The sequence below is a fragment of the Carlito syrichta genome, unplaced genomic scaffold, assembly GCF_000164805.1.
Source record: "Carlito syrichta isolate Samal-C Ts95f unplaced genomic scaffold, Tarsius_syrichta-2.0.1 Scaffold309718, whole genome shotgun sequence".
In the NCBI taxonomy this organism is placed as follows: Eukaryota; Metazoa; Chordata; class Mammalia; order Primates; family Tarsiidae; genus Carlito; species Carlito syrichta.
In genome coordinates this window covers 320,155-337,574 of record NW_007253814.1, presented here as the reverse complement: position 1 = coordinate 337,574, position 17,420 = coordinate 320,155, and the positions used below count along the sequence as shown (strand labels likewise).

Here is a 17,420-nt window from a genome sequence, read left to right as displayed (position 1 = left end):
GCGCACCATAGGAAGACTGGGCCGCGACCTGAGAAACGAAGACTTAGTGCAAGTATCTGATGGGCCACGGCGACAAGGGCTACTAAAACCCTCCGGCATCCCCTGCACCCCTGCTAGTTTATGGGGTTACAGGGGTCAACGGCTGCAGGCTTGGCGCATCCAGGTGCCCAGTGGCAGGGGTGGCAGGCGCGCGCCGCAGTTTGGCGCCGCAGCTCAGATCACCCGAGCACCTGAGCAGCGGCCGCTGCTGGCTCTGAAGACTCGCGCGCCGCGGACTCCTTCCGCCCAAGTGGCCCGGGCGGGCCGACCGGACTGAGCCGGCGGCGCCGGGGGAAGGAGTTTCCGGCGGACCCGGCTTGGAGCCGCTTCCTGTCCTCCTCGCCGCGCCGCCTCACGGGGCCAGCCCGGGACGCCGCTCGACCCCTCGCCGTCCCCGGCCCCATGCAGTCCCGGCTCCTGCTCCTCGGGGCGCCCGGCGGCCACGGCGGATCAGCCTCGCGGCGCGTGCGGCTGATCCTGCGGCAGGTGGTGCGGGGCAGGCCGGGCGGCGACAGGCAGCGGCCGGAGATCAGACTGCTGCACACCGGGGCGGGGGCTGACACAGGTAACCCGGGTGCCCGCCGTCCCCCCCGTCGCCCCGCGCTCCGTGCTGGGCCCCGCGCCGCCGCCTTCCTCCCTGCCGCCTCGCTGCCCGTGGGAGGAGCATTTGCTGCGCAGGGAGCCGAAAGATTGAGGTTCTAGTCCCGACCTCGCCCTAACTGCTGTGTGCGGTGGGGGCTAGGCGCGTGCACTCTCTGGGCCTCATTCTGTAACCGGAGGGGTCTGAACTAAGGTTTCTGATGACCTGGGCTAGCGAGTTCTCCTTCCCTCGCCGCTGCTTTTACGCCTGGCTTGGATTGTACTACACACAGAGGTTAATGCAGCAGCCCTCCGGATTTGCGGAAAGCCGGACTTGACCTTGCTCCCTGAGTCCCAAGGGCCTGGAAGCCGGTCTGTGCCATGTTCCAGCCAGGGTTTGTGGCTGTTTATAAGTGTCCATTCTCGCCAGAGAACCCGTAGTTCACATTGTTTTAAATGTAACCACGAACCCTTGCAAGTTTTAAAGGAGTTTTTCGTCATCAAGTTTCACATATTCTTAGAGCTGACAGTTACACCTTTAGTTAAAGCACTTGACTCTACAATTGAGGTCACTGATCCCAGAAGGAAAAAGTGACTTGCTGGAAACCGCACGACTAACTAGTGACTATGCTAGAATCACATGCTCTAATTTCTAAGCTCAGAGTTTTTTGGCTCTACCTGATGTGGTTTTAGAAATTGTTTTTGTTGTGTGTTGGTGGGTGAGAGTCTTTGTGAGGTTTAAGGAAGGGATATCCGTTGCTGCTGCTCTTGAATGGTGAAGTGATTCTAGGCAAGATTTTGCCAATGCCATTCACTGTTGCTTAGAAAAATGGATGTTTTTACTATGAAGTTGTAGGTTTCATTTTTTTTCCTCTTGCCCTCTCCTACTCCTCCAAGCCCCCATCATTTTACCTGCCAAGAAATTAGCAAGTTTATGTCCCATGCATTTCATTTCATTCATTCATTGATTAATTGAACAAATGCTTCTCTATCGGAGGCAGCTGAAATTTTGAATTTTGCTTTTTCTCAGTTACTGTGACTTCTAGGTATTTATTCGTGTTATTTTTCTTTTGTGTTTTTTGTTTGTTGCTCCTTTGTCCTAGAAGGTAGAGGTCAAGGGTAGATGTAGCAAAATCTATACTTTATGTTTCAAAATTAATCTGGGTTGGAAGCCATAGGTACTTGATGGTAGGTTACTTAACTTTGTGTCCCAGCTTTTTTACCGGTAAAATGAAAATAAGAAAAGTGTATCTGCTAGCGTTGTTGTGAGGATTCAAATTAGTTAATATAATCTGCAGTACAATTAATCTTAACAAAGGTAGCTTCTTTTATCATTTTTGATATATACATTTTCAGTCATGTGAAAGTTACTCTGTTTCCTTTCCTTTAGAAGACATGAAACCTTTCCTTTTAGGTTAAGAACATTTAGAACCATCTGGCTAGGCAGATACAGCAGAGTTAAGTGACATACACTTAAAAAAATTGTTCTTTGTACACGAATAATACTTGTTGATTGTAAAAAACATTAGAAACACATGTGAGTGTAAATTTTTAAAGTCTGTATTATATACGTATTGATAGATTAGTGGTAAATGTCTCAAAATTTGTGTTATGTCCATCAAATCAAAGTGCAGGCTTTGCTTCAAAAGTGAGTCTTATAGACCCATTATGGACAACATGCTATCTTCTTAGACCCAGTCATTGACCCTAGCTGGATCAGACCGCGAGAAGTAAATTGTGAAGGTATGAGGACTGTGGAGAAATGCAGTGGCAAAGTCATCAGAGATCTAGACTAAATTAAGAACAGTTGTGAGTGAAGGCAACCGAAAGCAAGCTCTTGGCTGCCCTGAGACATAAGGGTGAGGCCATCAAGGTTGAAGTGTCCCATTTTGAACCAGAGGTCAAACACGGACAAGTATAAAACCACAAATAGCAGTAGGCCACAATGGGTAACAGTTTATGTTACCATAACATAAAGATGCTGTCTGCTGCACTCCTACCTGTGACCAGTAACTCATTATCTCCTCTCTGTGAGTAATTGGCATTGCGTCCTAGTTGTTTGAAAAAAGAGCAGCAAAGTATCTAAAAAATAGATCCAAGCTGTATACTGTTCTTATTCCTCCTGGGCTGTATATCTGTCTTATTTATCTATTTATTCCTTTAGTGCCCGCCAATACTTTGTACTTAATAAGCATTCAGTGGCTTATTCTGTCAAAGTTCGTACAGAGAAGAAACAGGAGAGACTGGAATTGCCTTGCCAGCTCTCAAGATGGGACAATTAAGCCTGATAGGCAGAAGGAAGAGAGGTCATTTATGTTAAAAAGAAAACAAACACAACCCAAACCCATTGTTTTTTATCCTTTGTTATCAGTTCGTATAAATATCCTATCAGGTTGTATAAATATCTTGAATTTGCAAATTATTTATATTTCTTTATACTTCAATTAATATTGTTGTCTCTTCACTTTAGCAACAAAGAAGTTAACAAGGTTATCTACTGCAAAGAGTTGTCAGAAAAGATTACTGTACTGTTTTCACAGATGGAGCCAAGCAAGTTGGTTCAGTAGGACTCTGATGTTAAATGGATTCCGATTTACCGTAGATCTAATGATAAACCTAGAAATATAACTCTGTATAAATCCACCATGACATATATAGTACTCTTCTTTAACATCATTATTAAGGGGATTTGCTGGTTTTTTTCTTTATGACTCTGTGTATGAAGATAAATTTGTTTATAGAAATACTTTAAAACACTTTTGCACAGCATTGTAAATTTGTTGTATAAAAGTGAAAAATACAAATCTTCTAAAATAATCTTCCACCCCAAATTCATAATGATCAACTTTTTAATGTTAATCATATCAGATTTTATATATGTATTTATACAAATAGAGTTTTATTTTTAAAAATGGAATTGTGTGTATTTTATAATTTATCATACTCATTGTGACTATATTAACATGGTGATAAGTATTGCTGTACATGATCACTCAAAATAGGTATTAAGTTTACATATTTATCTATATAATTTATTTTACTGTTTTTTTATTCTTGCACATTCAAGGTATCTAATTTAAAACATCTAAACAATGAAATAAACATCTATCTATATTTTTGTTATTTTTAAGATTATATCCTTGGGCTATAATGGGAAGAGATAGTAATAAATGACTTTGTTGGGGGGGAACTATAGGACACTGGTTTGAACTGAGAAATATAGTATAAAGGGGAAGGAACAAGCAGAACTCACTCATTGTAAAAAATAAAAAACTAAAATAAAGGGAAAGGAACTATACTGTGGTTTTGGTCTTGACTATGCATTTACTTGTTTATTGAACCTGCAGCAAGTTATTTTGACCCTGAGGATATTCTGACCCTGCTGTATATTGAAAAATTTAGCAGTAAAATTCCAGAATAATTGTAATTTTAAAAATCATTGGATAGACCTGTACTAGGAGCACAACCATTAACATGGAAATTGCTGATACATTTTGCTTTCTCTTGGGTCTAAATTTAGTATGTAAAAAATATAGTGACAATAAACCAGTGGTTCTTGACTCAAGATGATTTTTCTCCCCTAGGGGACATTTGGCAATGTCTGGACACTTTTTAATTATAAGAATCAGGCAGGAGGGGTGCTACTGGAATCTAGTGGGTAGAGGCCAGTGCTGCTGCCAAGCATTCCATGATTCACAAGCCAACCCCTTATGACAAAGAATTATCTAGTTCAAGATGTCAAAATGCCACTGTTGAGAAACTCTGACCTAAACCAACTTTTTTTGTCAAAACTACTGTTAAAAACTTTGGCAAACTAAATTTCACAGACTTTAAGTGAGCAAAGAACAATTAGCAAATTGTGCAGACCTCAGAACAAGAAGAAATTCAGAAAACTCCATTCTGCAACATGGGCAGGAAGCATTTTTGGACAGAAAATGGAAGTGAGGTACAGAAACAGCTTGATTGGTTATAGCTCAATGATTGCCTTATTTGAATATGGTCTGATTACTTGGCCGCCTGTGATTGCCTGAAGCTCAGCTGCTATGATTGGCTGAGACTCAGTTATTTGTTACCAAAGTATACTCCTAAGTTAGACTTTTAGTTAATTTATGTACTAAGTTAGATTGCAGTTTGTTACATAAGGACACAAAGTACAGGGACATCCTCAGGTCAAATTGGTTTAATTTAACAATTTTTCCCCTTTTTGTCAGCCTCCCAATTTTGAGACATTGACCAAAACCTTTGGTGTTGATGCCACTCTCTGTCACCATCATAATGGACTTAACTTGGTTTCACTACAATCATGATGTCACATCAGTTGAATAATTCTTCATGTTGGTCTAGTCAAAGTGAGACCATTGAATGCTCAATAGATGTCTGCATATAAACGTTTAAGCCTTGAGAGGATATGGCATACCAGAAGGTGTTATGATGATTCGAAGGAAAATAATAATCAGCAACTGAAGTGTACTTTTTTTTTTTTGAGTTGGAGTCTTACTCTGTGGCCCAGGCTGGAGTGCAGTGGCACACTCAGGGCTACCCCAGCGTTGACATCTTGGGCTCTGGCGATCCTTCCGCCTCAGCCTTCCAAGTAGCTGGAACTACAGGCACGCTACCATGCCCGGCTAATTTTTGATTTATTGTAAAGAGGAGGTCTCGCCAAATTGCCCAGGCTGGTCTCGAACCCATGGACTCAGGCAATCCACTCGCCTCGGCCTCCCAAAGTGCTGGGATTAGAGACTGAGCCACTGAGCCCAGCCTGAAGAGTACTTCTTAACAGGAGCTTCTGTGAAGTGAACAACAGCAACAACAACAAAAATCAAGTTTCAGTCGATATAGACAGTTCAGTAGTATTTGAGTCCAGTTAGTTTTAGTTTGTGTTTGGGGTATGATGGCTATTAGGGACCATGGTTTGCTGTAGAATGGTCTGATTTTTAAAAGGTACTCAATTTCATTGTTCATCTGGTAACACAAGTTATAGTAACCTAGAGACCCACTAGAAGAAACATAAGATTAGAAAACCTTGAAAAACGCAAGCTTACCATTCACCATGTAGTTTGCCAAATGCTAGCTACTGTCATAAATCTGTCATGTGTTCCTTTTTCTTGAGAAATGTCTTTAATGTTTTTGGTGGCAGAGTCTAAGTATCAGCCACCTTTTAAATCAAACCATTTTGGGAGGCTGAGGCGAGAGGATTGCCAGAGCTCAGGGGTTTGAGACCAGCATGGGCAACTTAGTGAGACCTCGTCTCTATAATATACATATTTTTAAAAAATTAGCTGGGCATGGTAGCATGTGCCTGTAGTTCTGGCTACTTGGAAGGCTGAGGCGGAAGGACCGCCTGAACCCAGCAGGTTGATGCTGGGGTGGCTGTGAGCATGCCACTGCCTTCCAGGCTGGGTGACAGAGTGAGACCCTGATTCAAAAAAAAAAAAATCAAGCTTTCTGTTATAGCAAAATCAGGGCAAAGAAAGGTACAGCATTCAGTTTCTTTCTTTTTTTTTCAATACCATACACAAGCACCCAACATGAACACAAAGGAGATTTAAAGTTGTATGTTGTCCTATATAAAGTATTTTGATTGAACATGTACATTATTATGTTCAATCAATGAACATGTATCATTATCAAGTCACCTTTCAAGAGGTAACTTGATAATAATACATGCTCATTGATTGAACATAATAGGTGGTAATGATACATGTTCGTTGATTGAACATAAATATAGGTGATAATGATACATGTTCATTGAGTGAACATAAAAGGTGACTTCCATTTGTTTAAATCCTTGGGAGGTCTAGTTAGCCACAAAGTCCAAGATTTTTCCCCAATTTACAGATTAGTTTTAAATTCCATAATACTGGTAAACTACTACTGCCAAGAGTGAACCCCCAGGAATTCCACCGGAATCTTTCTCCAGTGGAAACTAGCTTATTGTAAACCCTACAGTTACTCTAATTTTTTGCTAGAGCATAATCTTAGTTAAAGCCCTTCTCAAATTACGGTCCCATGGATTTTCCTATAGGTAAAAGGTAGGAATACAACAGCAGGAAATGAGGAAAAAAGAAAAGACGATAAGGCTTTCATGCTGGCACAGAATTCTTAATCTGTGATCTTGGAAACATTGTCCATGTCTAGTATGCTGTCTGCTTCTGGGGATGAACATCTCTGGTAAGCATTTTACCTTAAGGTACCCAAAGGATATATTATTTCAAGAGTCTGGAGGGGCCCTTTTGAGTTGTAAGATGTCGACCCAAGGTTAGAGAGGCCTTGAAATTTTGCTGCAGTGTGAGTGGTGAAAAGAACTTGGAATGGTCCCTTCCTGCAGGTTCAAGTGAGAAGAACTTGGGATGCTTCCTTCTAACAGGCTCAAGGACAGTCTTTCTCTGATGTCATTTTCAGAAGACCCACCTCTCTAGATCATGAAAAGTTTGTCCTCAGTGGATAATGAAAAGCTTCCTTCTCTTGGTGAAAATATACTTTGGCCTAATGGGCTTAAAGCCTTGCAGTATTTTGCCAGAGTTTAGGACAGTGGGGGAGATACATGAGGTTCTACTAATAAAGGTATAAGCCTTCTAGTGACTGTTTCATAAAGGGTCTACCTATGTTTTCCATTGGGGCTGGATGTGGTTGTCATCAAGGCCAACAGTAATACTCTGAGCCAAGGCAATCCAATCGGTTTAGTTAACTGCTAGTTTCAAACAAACTGCCATTTGTTTTTTCAACCTTTCCAGAAAACTGAGAGTCATAGGAAAGTGATAATAATATTGTTTTTCACACCCTATTTAATTGCTTTATAACTTGTCCATATCCATACACATATAACTCAGAGAAGGGTTAGCATCACTTATTATTTGATGGTGCTTTTTATATAATTTAATACATCAAATAAGCCTAATTGGCTAATATCTCTCTTTTTATAAAGAGAGAGACAAATTCTTTTTGAGAAGTTCTGAGGGCTTATCTGGGAAATCCCAAAGTTAATTTGAGGTCAAATAAAAAGACACTTTAGAATTTAATTTTGAAAAAGTTTATAGAAAAATAAATTAATGATTTAAAACGCTTGATCAAAATAGAATCACAAGTCACTATGAAGTAAGTCATTCATTTAACCAGAGTGATAATTAAAGACTTCAAAAGCAAATACAAAAAGTTACATAATTGTAGGAAAAATCTTAGCTCTTTGATAGAGAGGACTTGATTTTCGTAAGTAATCAAAGGCCTAATAAAGACAACAGGAAACACAGGGAATCTCCTGATAAAACACAAAATTTCTGTTTCCCAGGCCAGTTACCTAAAAAGCAAAGAAAAACCTTTTACAGTTTCATGCTAAGAACAGAACAATACTCCAAGAAAACACTATTGCTTTAACACAGAGTACCAAATTCTAGTTTTGCATCAGTGTACTTTTTGATATTAATGCTCAATTTTTTGAAAAACTTATAATTTCCTTCTAATTGTAAACAGCTTGATTTTATATATAAGATTCCTTTCACAAGATTCGTCCTTCATAAACCTTCTATAACCTTCTTATATCCCTGCAGTTATTTGTTGTGTACTTTTTCTGTTTTTCATTTTTTCATTTTTTTTTTTTTTTGAGTCAGGGTCACTCTGTTACTCATCCTGGAGCACTGTGGCACAATCATGACTCACTGCAGTCTTGACTTTCTGGGCTCTGGTGATCCTTCTGCCTTTGCCTCCCAAGCAGCTGGGACTACAGGTGTGTGTCACTACATCTGGCTTATTTTTTGAAATTTGTAGAGACAAGGTCTTGCTATGTTGCCCAGGCTGACTGTTTTTTAATTTGGAACAAATAATCATTCTGGACAAAAATTACGTTCATTTTCCCTTAGCTAAAACACATCTGACACACTTTATAGCTTCACTTACTTTTCTCATGTATGGAGCTGTTTCCCTTATTACTTATAGTTTTAATTACTACATATAAATTAGAATTTCCAATTCCTTATAACCATAAATTTTAGTGAAGACCCAGGAAGTAAGCAATCTTGAACTATCTGTCATATACCAACACTTACAATATACATTTTATATAATTTCTAGAAACATGTTCCCTCATGTAACAATTTTTATGTTCACTAACAGACCCAAATGTATATATATAGCTTTCTTGTGCCATATAAAAACAAGATACTAAAGTATATATACTTTAAGTTTATATTAATTAATTAGTGCTTCAGTATTTTACTTAGAAATGACTCAGACATTTTATAAATATGTTACTTAATTTAACATACCTTTTAGATTTGTTTATTTTTATTTATTTATTAATTTTTTTTGCTTTTTAAAAAAATTGTGGAGTACAATTCAGGGTTAGGTATACAAATATTCATTGCACAGGTCCCATTGCTGATAAGATGTGCCCCACTTCCCCAGGCAGATTTCGACTACTGTCAATCCCACCTCCCCACTGCCGCTCCCCCCGCAGTTTCCTGCTGCTGTCAATCCTTTTCCTATACTATTAAAGTAGTTGTTCAAGGACAACTTATGAGTGAGAACATGTGATACTCACTTCTGCTGTTTCTGATGAGGTTTCTAATGTGTCTTTTTTTTTTTTTGAAGGGAAGTGGGTTTAACAGTAGTCAATATCTGTCTGGGGAAATGGGGCACACCTCATTAAAAAGGGTACCTGCATAATGAATATTTGTATACCTAACCCTTAACTGTTCCCCACAACTTTAAAATAAAAAATATATATTAAAAAAATAAAAAAAGATTTATTTTATAGAATTATTTATTTATTATTCTTTTTACCCAAAAAAGCTCTCAAAATAATGAAAAATAGGCAACTTCCCAACCCAGCTTGTGTTTTCTAACTAGATTACTGAGTTCAGGATGAAGTCCATTAATGAATAGGGCAGACAAAGCATCTTTTATGCCATACTGAGATACCTTTCATTACTGTTAAGAGCTTAAGACTTTGACCAAGGCATAGAAGTAGTTAAAGTATTAGATCCTGTTGATCTGATTGCCCAACATGTATAAAGAATTTTATTTCAGCTGGGCATGATGGCTCAGCCTGTTATCCCAGCACTTTGTGAGGTCAAGGCAAGAGGATTGCCTGAGCCTGGGGGTTTGAGACCGGACTGGGCAACTTGGTGAGACCTCGTCTCTATATTAAATAAAAAAATAAGCCGGGCATGGCAGCACACACCAGTAGTTCCATCTACTTGAAAGACTGAGGTGGAAGGATAGCCTAAGCCCAGCAGGTCGAGGCTGTGGTGACCGTGAGCATGCCAGTGCACTCCAACCTAGATGACAGGGTGAGACTCCAACTAAAAAAAAATTTTTTTTCATCTTTGAAATGAGAGTTAGTGAAAAGATTACTAAATTCATAGTAGGCAGAGGAGAGTAGAAACATACAGCAAAGGCGCCATTGGAGTCATCAGTCTTTGTAAAATATGTTTTGTCATCAATCAGTTGCTTAAACTTTTCATTTGGTCTTTTAGAAGTGTCTGTGTGACTATCAACATTATATCCCATTACTTGTGAGGCATTTAGGATCCTTCCCCTTCCTTTTTCTCCAAAGAGCCTGACACTGGGCCATTTTGTTTAGGTTAAATCTTCCCCATTGTGGCCACCATAATTCTAAGTTATTTTTGGTAAGGTTTACTAATTTCTCTAGAAAAGCACAGGTTCCAAGATGGAAGAGTTCTTGACTCCTTGGATTCAGATGAACCCACCAACTTGTCTTTTAACCTAAGTTAGCTACTAAACCACTCCAAACCCAATTCAATTTCTGTTTGACTAATCAGACACCTGAAGCTTCTAACTGGATCCAGTCTACTTAATTATCAGATCCAATCTGATCTTGGGCCCAGTCCAGTCTAAAAATTGGTCAAACTAGGAAAGCTAAAACAAACAAACAGACAAAACCCCCAACAAAACAAAATGGGTTCATGGAATTGAAGTCCAAGAGAGAACTCACCCATGACTCCTGTTGCTGCAAAAGATCAGTGGACACAGTGGGCCCTATGTGTACTTTTGCTTGATAACTTGGTGCTGGGGGTGGGGGTCATTGGAGGTCTACCTCAGATCCCACTCTGACACTGAACCAAAACAGTAACTTATAGACAAATTTAACAGAGTTTAATTGAACAGAGAACAATTTGTGAACTGGGCATTCTTCAGAAGCAGAAGAGATTCGGACAGTTTTGTGGGCAGGTAGGATTTATGGACAGAAAATGGAAATGAGGTATACAAACAACGTGACTGATTACAACACTGCAGTTGCCCTATTTGAACATGGTCTGATCAACTGGCAGCCTGAGATTGACCTAAGCTCAGCTATTTGTTACCAAAGTATACTCTTAAATCAGGCTTTCATTTAATTTATAAACAAAGTTAGGTTGCATTTGTTACATAAAGACAACATACAGAGGCATCTGAAGGCCAAATTTAGTTTAACACTATAACTGGTTGCTTTCTGAGTACACTTCATAGAGTTGAATGTATTAAAAGTAAGTATATTCATTAATAGAGTCTGTAGTATTCAATTTGGAAAGGATTAAGAACTTTAAAAGCACATTTATGTATATATGTATGTATGTATTTATTTTGAGCTGGGGTCTCATTCTATTGCCCAGATTGGAGTGTAGTGGCACAATCATGGCTCACCGCAGCCCTGACCTCCTGGGCTCAGGTGATCCTTCTGCCTTAGCCTTCCGAGTACCTGGGATTATGACATGCACCACCACACCTGGCTAATTTTTTTTTTTAAAGAGACAGTGTCTCACAATATTGCCCAGGTTGGTCTCAAACTCCTTGGCTCAAGCAATCCTATTGCCTCAGCCTTAAAGTGCCAGGACTGCAGGTGTGAGTCACCGCACCCAGACAAAAGCACATTTTAGAAGAAGAGCTACAATATATATAATAAAATATATTTCATATTATTGAGAACATTTTTGAGATTGGTCAAAATTTTGGGAATAGTACAGCCTTGAAGTATCTGAAGAGAATATCTGTATTTTTCAGGGAATATCAATAATTAAATGAAAACTTTCAGTCATATCAAAATTTTAAAGGACTATTAGAAATTGTCAATTCAGAATAAAACTATGACAAAACTATTTAATGCATAATGAGTTATTGGCTAAACATTGAAGACAGAATGAAATATTTCTGCTATTCATTCCATGCAAATGGCCACAAAGGAAAACATACAGTTGTAGGTGATATAATTGTAAAATCTCATGCAGACAAAAAAAGTTATAAATCAATCTCTCACTATAAAATATTTAAATAAAAGAAAAATGAAATGTGTTGCATAAAGGGTAATTAAATAATTCTTTTGGCTTAATGACTTTTGCCCTTTAAACTACTTACGGTGAAAATTTATGAATGTTTATTATTCTGATGAAAACATTTGTTTTCACAATGTCTTCAGGGTTAAATGTCCCTATATACCTCTCTGAGAATCTCCATTCATTTGTAAAATGGGGATCTTACACTTGCTCAGCCTCCCTTTACCATACAAGAATTGATGTTTTGGTCAGCAGTCATTTAGTTTTAAGTAACAGAAATGTGCACAGAAAAACACATTGATTTGTTCACATAGCAGGGAGGCCCAATGGCTTCAGGTCAGGTTGGATGCAGGGTGTTCAGATGACATCTTTAGGGCTTGGCCTCTCTCTGACTTTTCCTTTATTCCTTTCACTTTGCACTTTCCATTTATTGGATCTACTTTTTTGCTGCATTGGTTTCAAAGTGTAGCAGGCTTCAAGTGGAAGCAATGCTAGCCTTACTGCCAGCCCCAGACTTTCATTGTCTTTAGCATTCACAGTGTCAAAAGAAGAACGTTTTTTGCTGCCAGCATTGTCAAAAATCTTGGTGAGAACTCTTTTTGGCCAAGATTAGATTATATCTGTATCTCTGAAACAATCACAGGGCAAAGGGTGGAATACTCTGGCAAGGCTTGCGTAAGGTATTCACCTCTGGGGATTTTGGTGCAGTTGGGACTCAAACCAAATGGGGTAGGTTCTCCATTTGAGAAATTCTATTGTCAAAAGAAAGGGGAAAGAATACTGGGCATGTGAAACATAATAGCTATTCACTGAAAATCACCTAAAAAGTGAATAATGTCCTAAGGGGGTTGCATGAAATTACGTGTTATATAAAAGGTACCACTGGCCGGGTTTGCTGGCTCAGCCTGTAATCCCAGCACTTTGGGAGGCCTAGGCGACTGGATTGCCTGAGCCCTGTTCGAGACCAGCCAGGGCAACTTGGCGAGATCTCATCTCTACAATAAATCAAAAATTAGCCGGGCATGGTAGCGCATGCCTGTAGTTCCGGCTACTTGGACGACAGAGGTGGAAGGATCACCTGAGGTCAGGAGGTTGACACTGGGATGGCCGTGAGCGTGCCACTGCACTCCAGCCCAGGCGACAGAATGAGACTCCAACTCAAAAAAAAAAAAAAAAAAAAAGGTTCCATTAATTATTAACTTGAATATATACTTTTCTTCTCTTATAAAAGTATTTCTCTTTGGGAAATCCCTTTGAATAAGCATTATTGCAAATGATACAATCAAGTCTTGTTCCTTTAAATGTGTTCTAAATTTAGTTTTATTTGGAAGGTTTTTTCTTTTAGATTCTTTTTAGGGTTTTAAATTTCCAAGTCTATGCTTTTTGTGCCTGAATAAAATACCCAGCTTAACTTATCTGCAATTATATTTATGTGACAGTTGTATACTTCACAGGAATTTAGGTTAATCTGAGTTATGTGTACTTGCTTTATTTCTTTTTTTTTACATTATTTGTCAAAGCTGCAATTAAATGTTCAGCAGCATATTATATAACAATTTGTACTTTTAAATTAACTCATTATTGTAGTTATGCTGATGTTTTTGTTAAAAGTATCTTATATTATAAATTAAAGATTTTTAGATTGTGCTTAACCAAAATAGTTTACTTGAAGAAAGGCATATATTGGCACTTCTTTTGCCTAAATTTTGTTACTCATTTTCTTAGACATATTCTCATTCTCCTTTAGAGAATGCTTAAGAAACCTCATTTTAAATAAAGCCATTACAAGTGTAATAGGTGGGATATTGTCAAAGAATGCAGAAAATCATTAGTGCTTAAAAGCAATACTTAAGAAAATAATATTTAATTAAAAACTATAATTGTTATTCATTTGTCAAATATTTATTGAATATCTGGTAGGTTTAAGATATTGTTTTTGGCACTGAGGAGTACAATGATGATTAAAACATATGCCTTGTACCCCAGAAAAAGTTTCATAGACTAAACAATAGTCTTCAAACATTTTTCTCATTTATCTGCTAGTAAGACTTTGCAAATATGTATTGCTTTGCACATTCTGTTAATGTCTAAAGCTTCCTGGTAAGTATAAGTAGTTGCAAAGGATAACATTTCCAGTGTGTTGTAAATATTGATATTTAAAAGAAAAATAATTACAAATTCGAAGTGTTATCTTTTAAATGGAAACAGAATGTTTTAGCAATTTGTTTGCCAGTATCTTTAGTTTGAAAGTAGATTAAAAAACTGTCCTCTAATTGTCAGAAAATGTTCATTATTCTTTTATCTCCTTGCATATGTACTTCAATTAGACTTACTCTTCACGGTTTTATCTTAATGTATTTTAATTCTTGAAAATTTTATTTTTATTATACTTTCCTGCAACAAAAAATGTCTAAATGTTAAAACATTTCTATCATTGAAATTAGTGCACAATTGTTTAAAAGAATATCAATATACTCAAATTTTGATAAAAATTAAAGTATTGTGGAAAAATACCTTTTTGTGTCATGAGTAGCACTTCTCCCAGTTGAATATTAACTAATATAATTAATTAATATATTAATACCTTGTATATTCTCCAAATGAATACTAATTATTGCTAGAATGTGATGGATTTTGATATAACAGTATTGGTCAATTCTTTCCAGACCTTCTAAGTTATATGCCAAAGTAATGTGATTTCAAGAAGTAAAATAACATTTGCAAAATCATCTTATTTGAGAATACCATAGCTATAATTCTTTATGTTACAACTGTTGTGTAATAAAAGCCAATAGATAATGTCATTCTTATGTTTGTAAGCAAGCTTATTCTTTCAAAGAAAAGCTACTTTAGAAAAGTAGCTAATTTCTATAGGTGTATACCACCACAACTGGCTAATTTTTTAGTTTTTTTTAGAGACAAGGTCTCACTATGTTGCCTAGGTTGGTCTTGAACTCCTGGCTCAAGCAGCCCTACTGCCTTGGCCTTCCAAAGTGCTGGAATTATAGGCATGAGCCACTGAACCTGGCCAGTTTATAGTTTCTTTCTTGCTTTAAGGAAAGTAGAGCAACATGACCAGTCAACCAATACCTGGGAGTAATTACGGTTGTGCTATGAGACCATCCTGGCCACCTAGTTCTTTAGGGTATTAGAACTTATGTGACTAGTGATTCTCTCTTTTTAAAAATTATTATTTTATTTTAAAGATGTGGAGTACAATTCAGGATTAGGTACATAAGTGGTCAACGCACAGGTGAAGTTTGGCCTCCCATTGGTCCTCACTTCATGTAGTTTAGGATCAGGTACCTTTATTGATGTTATGTGCCCCCCATCCCCTGGCAGTCTCCTATTACTGCCAATCCCTTTCTTGTAGTATTATGATAAAAACTGATCTACCATACGGACCAGCACTCCACTTATGAGTGAGAACATGTGGTACTCAGATCTTTGTTTTTGTGATAGATCACTGAATATGATAGACTGTAAATCCAAGTTGCTGCAGAGTCCATGATTTTGTCCTTCTTTATGGCTGCATAATATTCCATCATGTATATGTACCACATTTTTTTGTCCAGTTTACTTTCGATGGGCAGCATGGTTGGTTCCATGTTTTTGCTATTGTGAATAGTGCTGCTATAAACGTGTGTGCACAGATCTCTTTTTTGTAGAATGATTTGAGTTCCTCTGGGTATATTCCCAGAAGAGGGATTGCTGGTCTGTATGGTAGATCAGTTTTTAGACCTTTTAGAAATTGCCACACTGTTTTCCACAGAGATTGTGCTGGTTTACATCCTCACCAACAGTGCAGAAGCATTCCCTTTTCTCCACATCCTCTCCAGCATTTTTTTTTTGAGTTATTAATGATGACTGAAGTTAGGTGGTATCTCAGTATGGTTTTGATTTTCATTTTTTTGATGTTTAGTGAGGCTGAGCACTTTTTCAAGTATTTATTGGCTGCTTGTATGTCTTTTTTTGAGATGAATCTATTCATTTCTTTGTCCACTTTTTAATAGGGCTGTGTGTATGTTTTTTTCCTTTTGGCATGTTTGAGTTCCTTTTAGATTCTGGGTGTTAGGCCTTTGTTAGATATACAGTTGGCAAATATTTTTTCCCATCTGTGAGCTGTCTCCTCAGTCTCTTGATGGTTTCTTTTGCTTTGCAGAAGCTTTTCAATTTGTTGAAGTCCCACTTGTCTGTCTTATGGCATCTCTTATGGCATGGATTTTTGGGGTATACCAGGGTTTCTCAAACTTGCATTATGAAGGGCTTATTGAAACACCAGATTGCTAGACCCTACTTCACAATTTCTGATTCAGTAGTTCTGGGGTGGAGTCTGAATACTTACAATACTTACAAATTTCCATGTGATGTTGATGCTTTGAGAATCTCTATGATAGACCGAGTGAAGACAAAGAGTTGATTGGGCAAGGGAGAAGGAAGGCTGTGGTAGGTTAGAGGGGAGGTTTACAGTTTTTGAGACTTTTGTCCTCAGTGTATTTTGCCATGTCTTTTCTGGCTGGTAGTTCTGGACCTAGCAAGGATTTAGCTTTGTATGGTCTTTTTCTCTTAGTTTGCCTTATACCTGTAATAAAATGTATCTATAAAAACTCTTTTTCAGCCAGGCTCGGTGGCTCAGCCTGTAATCCCGCACCTTTGGGAGGCTGAGGTGAGTGAATTGCCTGAGCCTGCGGGTTTGAGACCCGCCTGGGCAACTTTGGCGAGACCTCATCTCTACAATAGATCAAAAATGAGCTGGGCATGGTAGCACGTGCCTGTAGTTCCAGCTACTTGGAAGGCTGAGGTGGAAGGATCGTCGGAGCCCAGCAGGTTGAGGCTGCGGTGGCCAGGAGCGGCCACTGCACTCCAGTCTGGGTGACAGAGTGAGACTCCAACTCAAAAAACCAAACCAAAACAAAACAAAAAACTCTTTTTCATAGACATACAAATTTTCTCAGTTGTAATGTTTCTGTCTCAAATGTTACTTTGGGAATCTGTAAAGTACTTAGAAGATAGTAAGCATTCAACAAGTGTTGGCTGTTGTTTATTAGTACCATGATTTAAGGTCTTAGTCCCCAGGGTACCTTAGTAGCTCTAAACAGAAATTAATGTTATTTTTAAAATTAGAACTCTGTAGAAGTTACTGAGAACTTTTGATCTCTTTTACTTGTTTCATATAGGAATTTTTGGCATTTATTCCACTGGGGCTTTGTTATTTTTATACAACTAGAAATATTGAATTTTGAGGATCTATTACTGGATAACTTGAAACTGTATGTAGTAAAAATAAGGATATATAAAGATATAAAAAGATTGGGGATATGTGTTAAGGATTCCATTCTATTGATGGCTTTAATAATGTTAAAATGCATTCTTCTGTATTATTGCTTGTTAGTGAATAAATAAAGCATTGCTATTAGTGAAAAAATAAAACTAGTTAATGTGTCTTATTGTACTTCATCTTCAAGCATTTAAAATGTGAATTTCACTAATTTCTCCTTTACACAGTGTATACTTTGGACAGAAGTTTTAGAGCATAGT

The 17,420-nt window shown here is 38.0% G+C and overlaps 1 protein-coding gene across 1 annotated transcript in view; it reads left to right on the top strand.

Moving 5' to 3' along the window:
- The first annotated feature begins 376 nt into the window (after window positions 1-376).
- The window catches only part of VWA8 (von Willebrand factor A domain containing 8), a 256,138-nt gene continuing 239,094 nt past the window's right edge, over window positions 377-17,420 (top strand). The window contains exon 1 of the mRNA XM_008067589.2: window positions 377-604. Within this exon, the coding sequence (XP_008065780.1) occupies window positions 442-604 (163 nt within the window). The 5' untranslated portion in view covers window positions 377-441. The remainder of the gene's footprint in view (window positions 605-17,420) is intronic.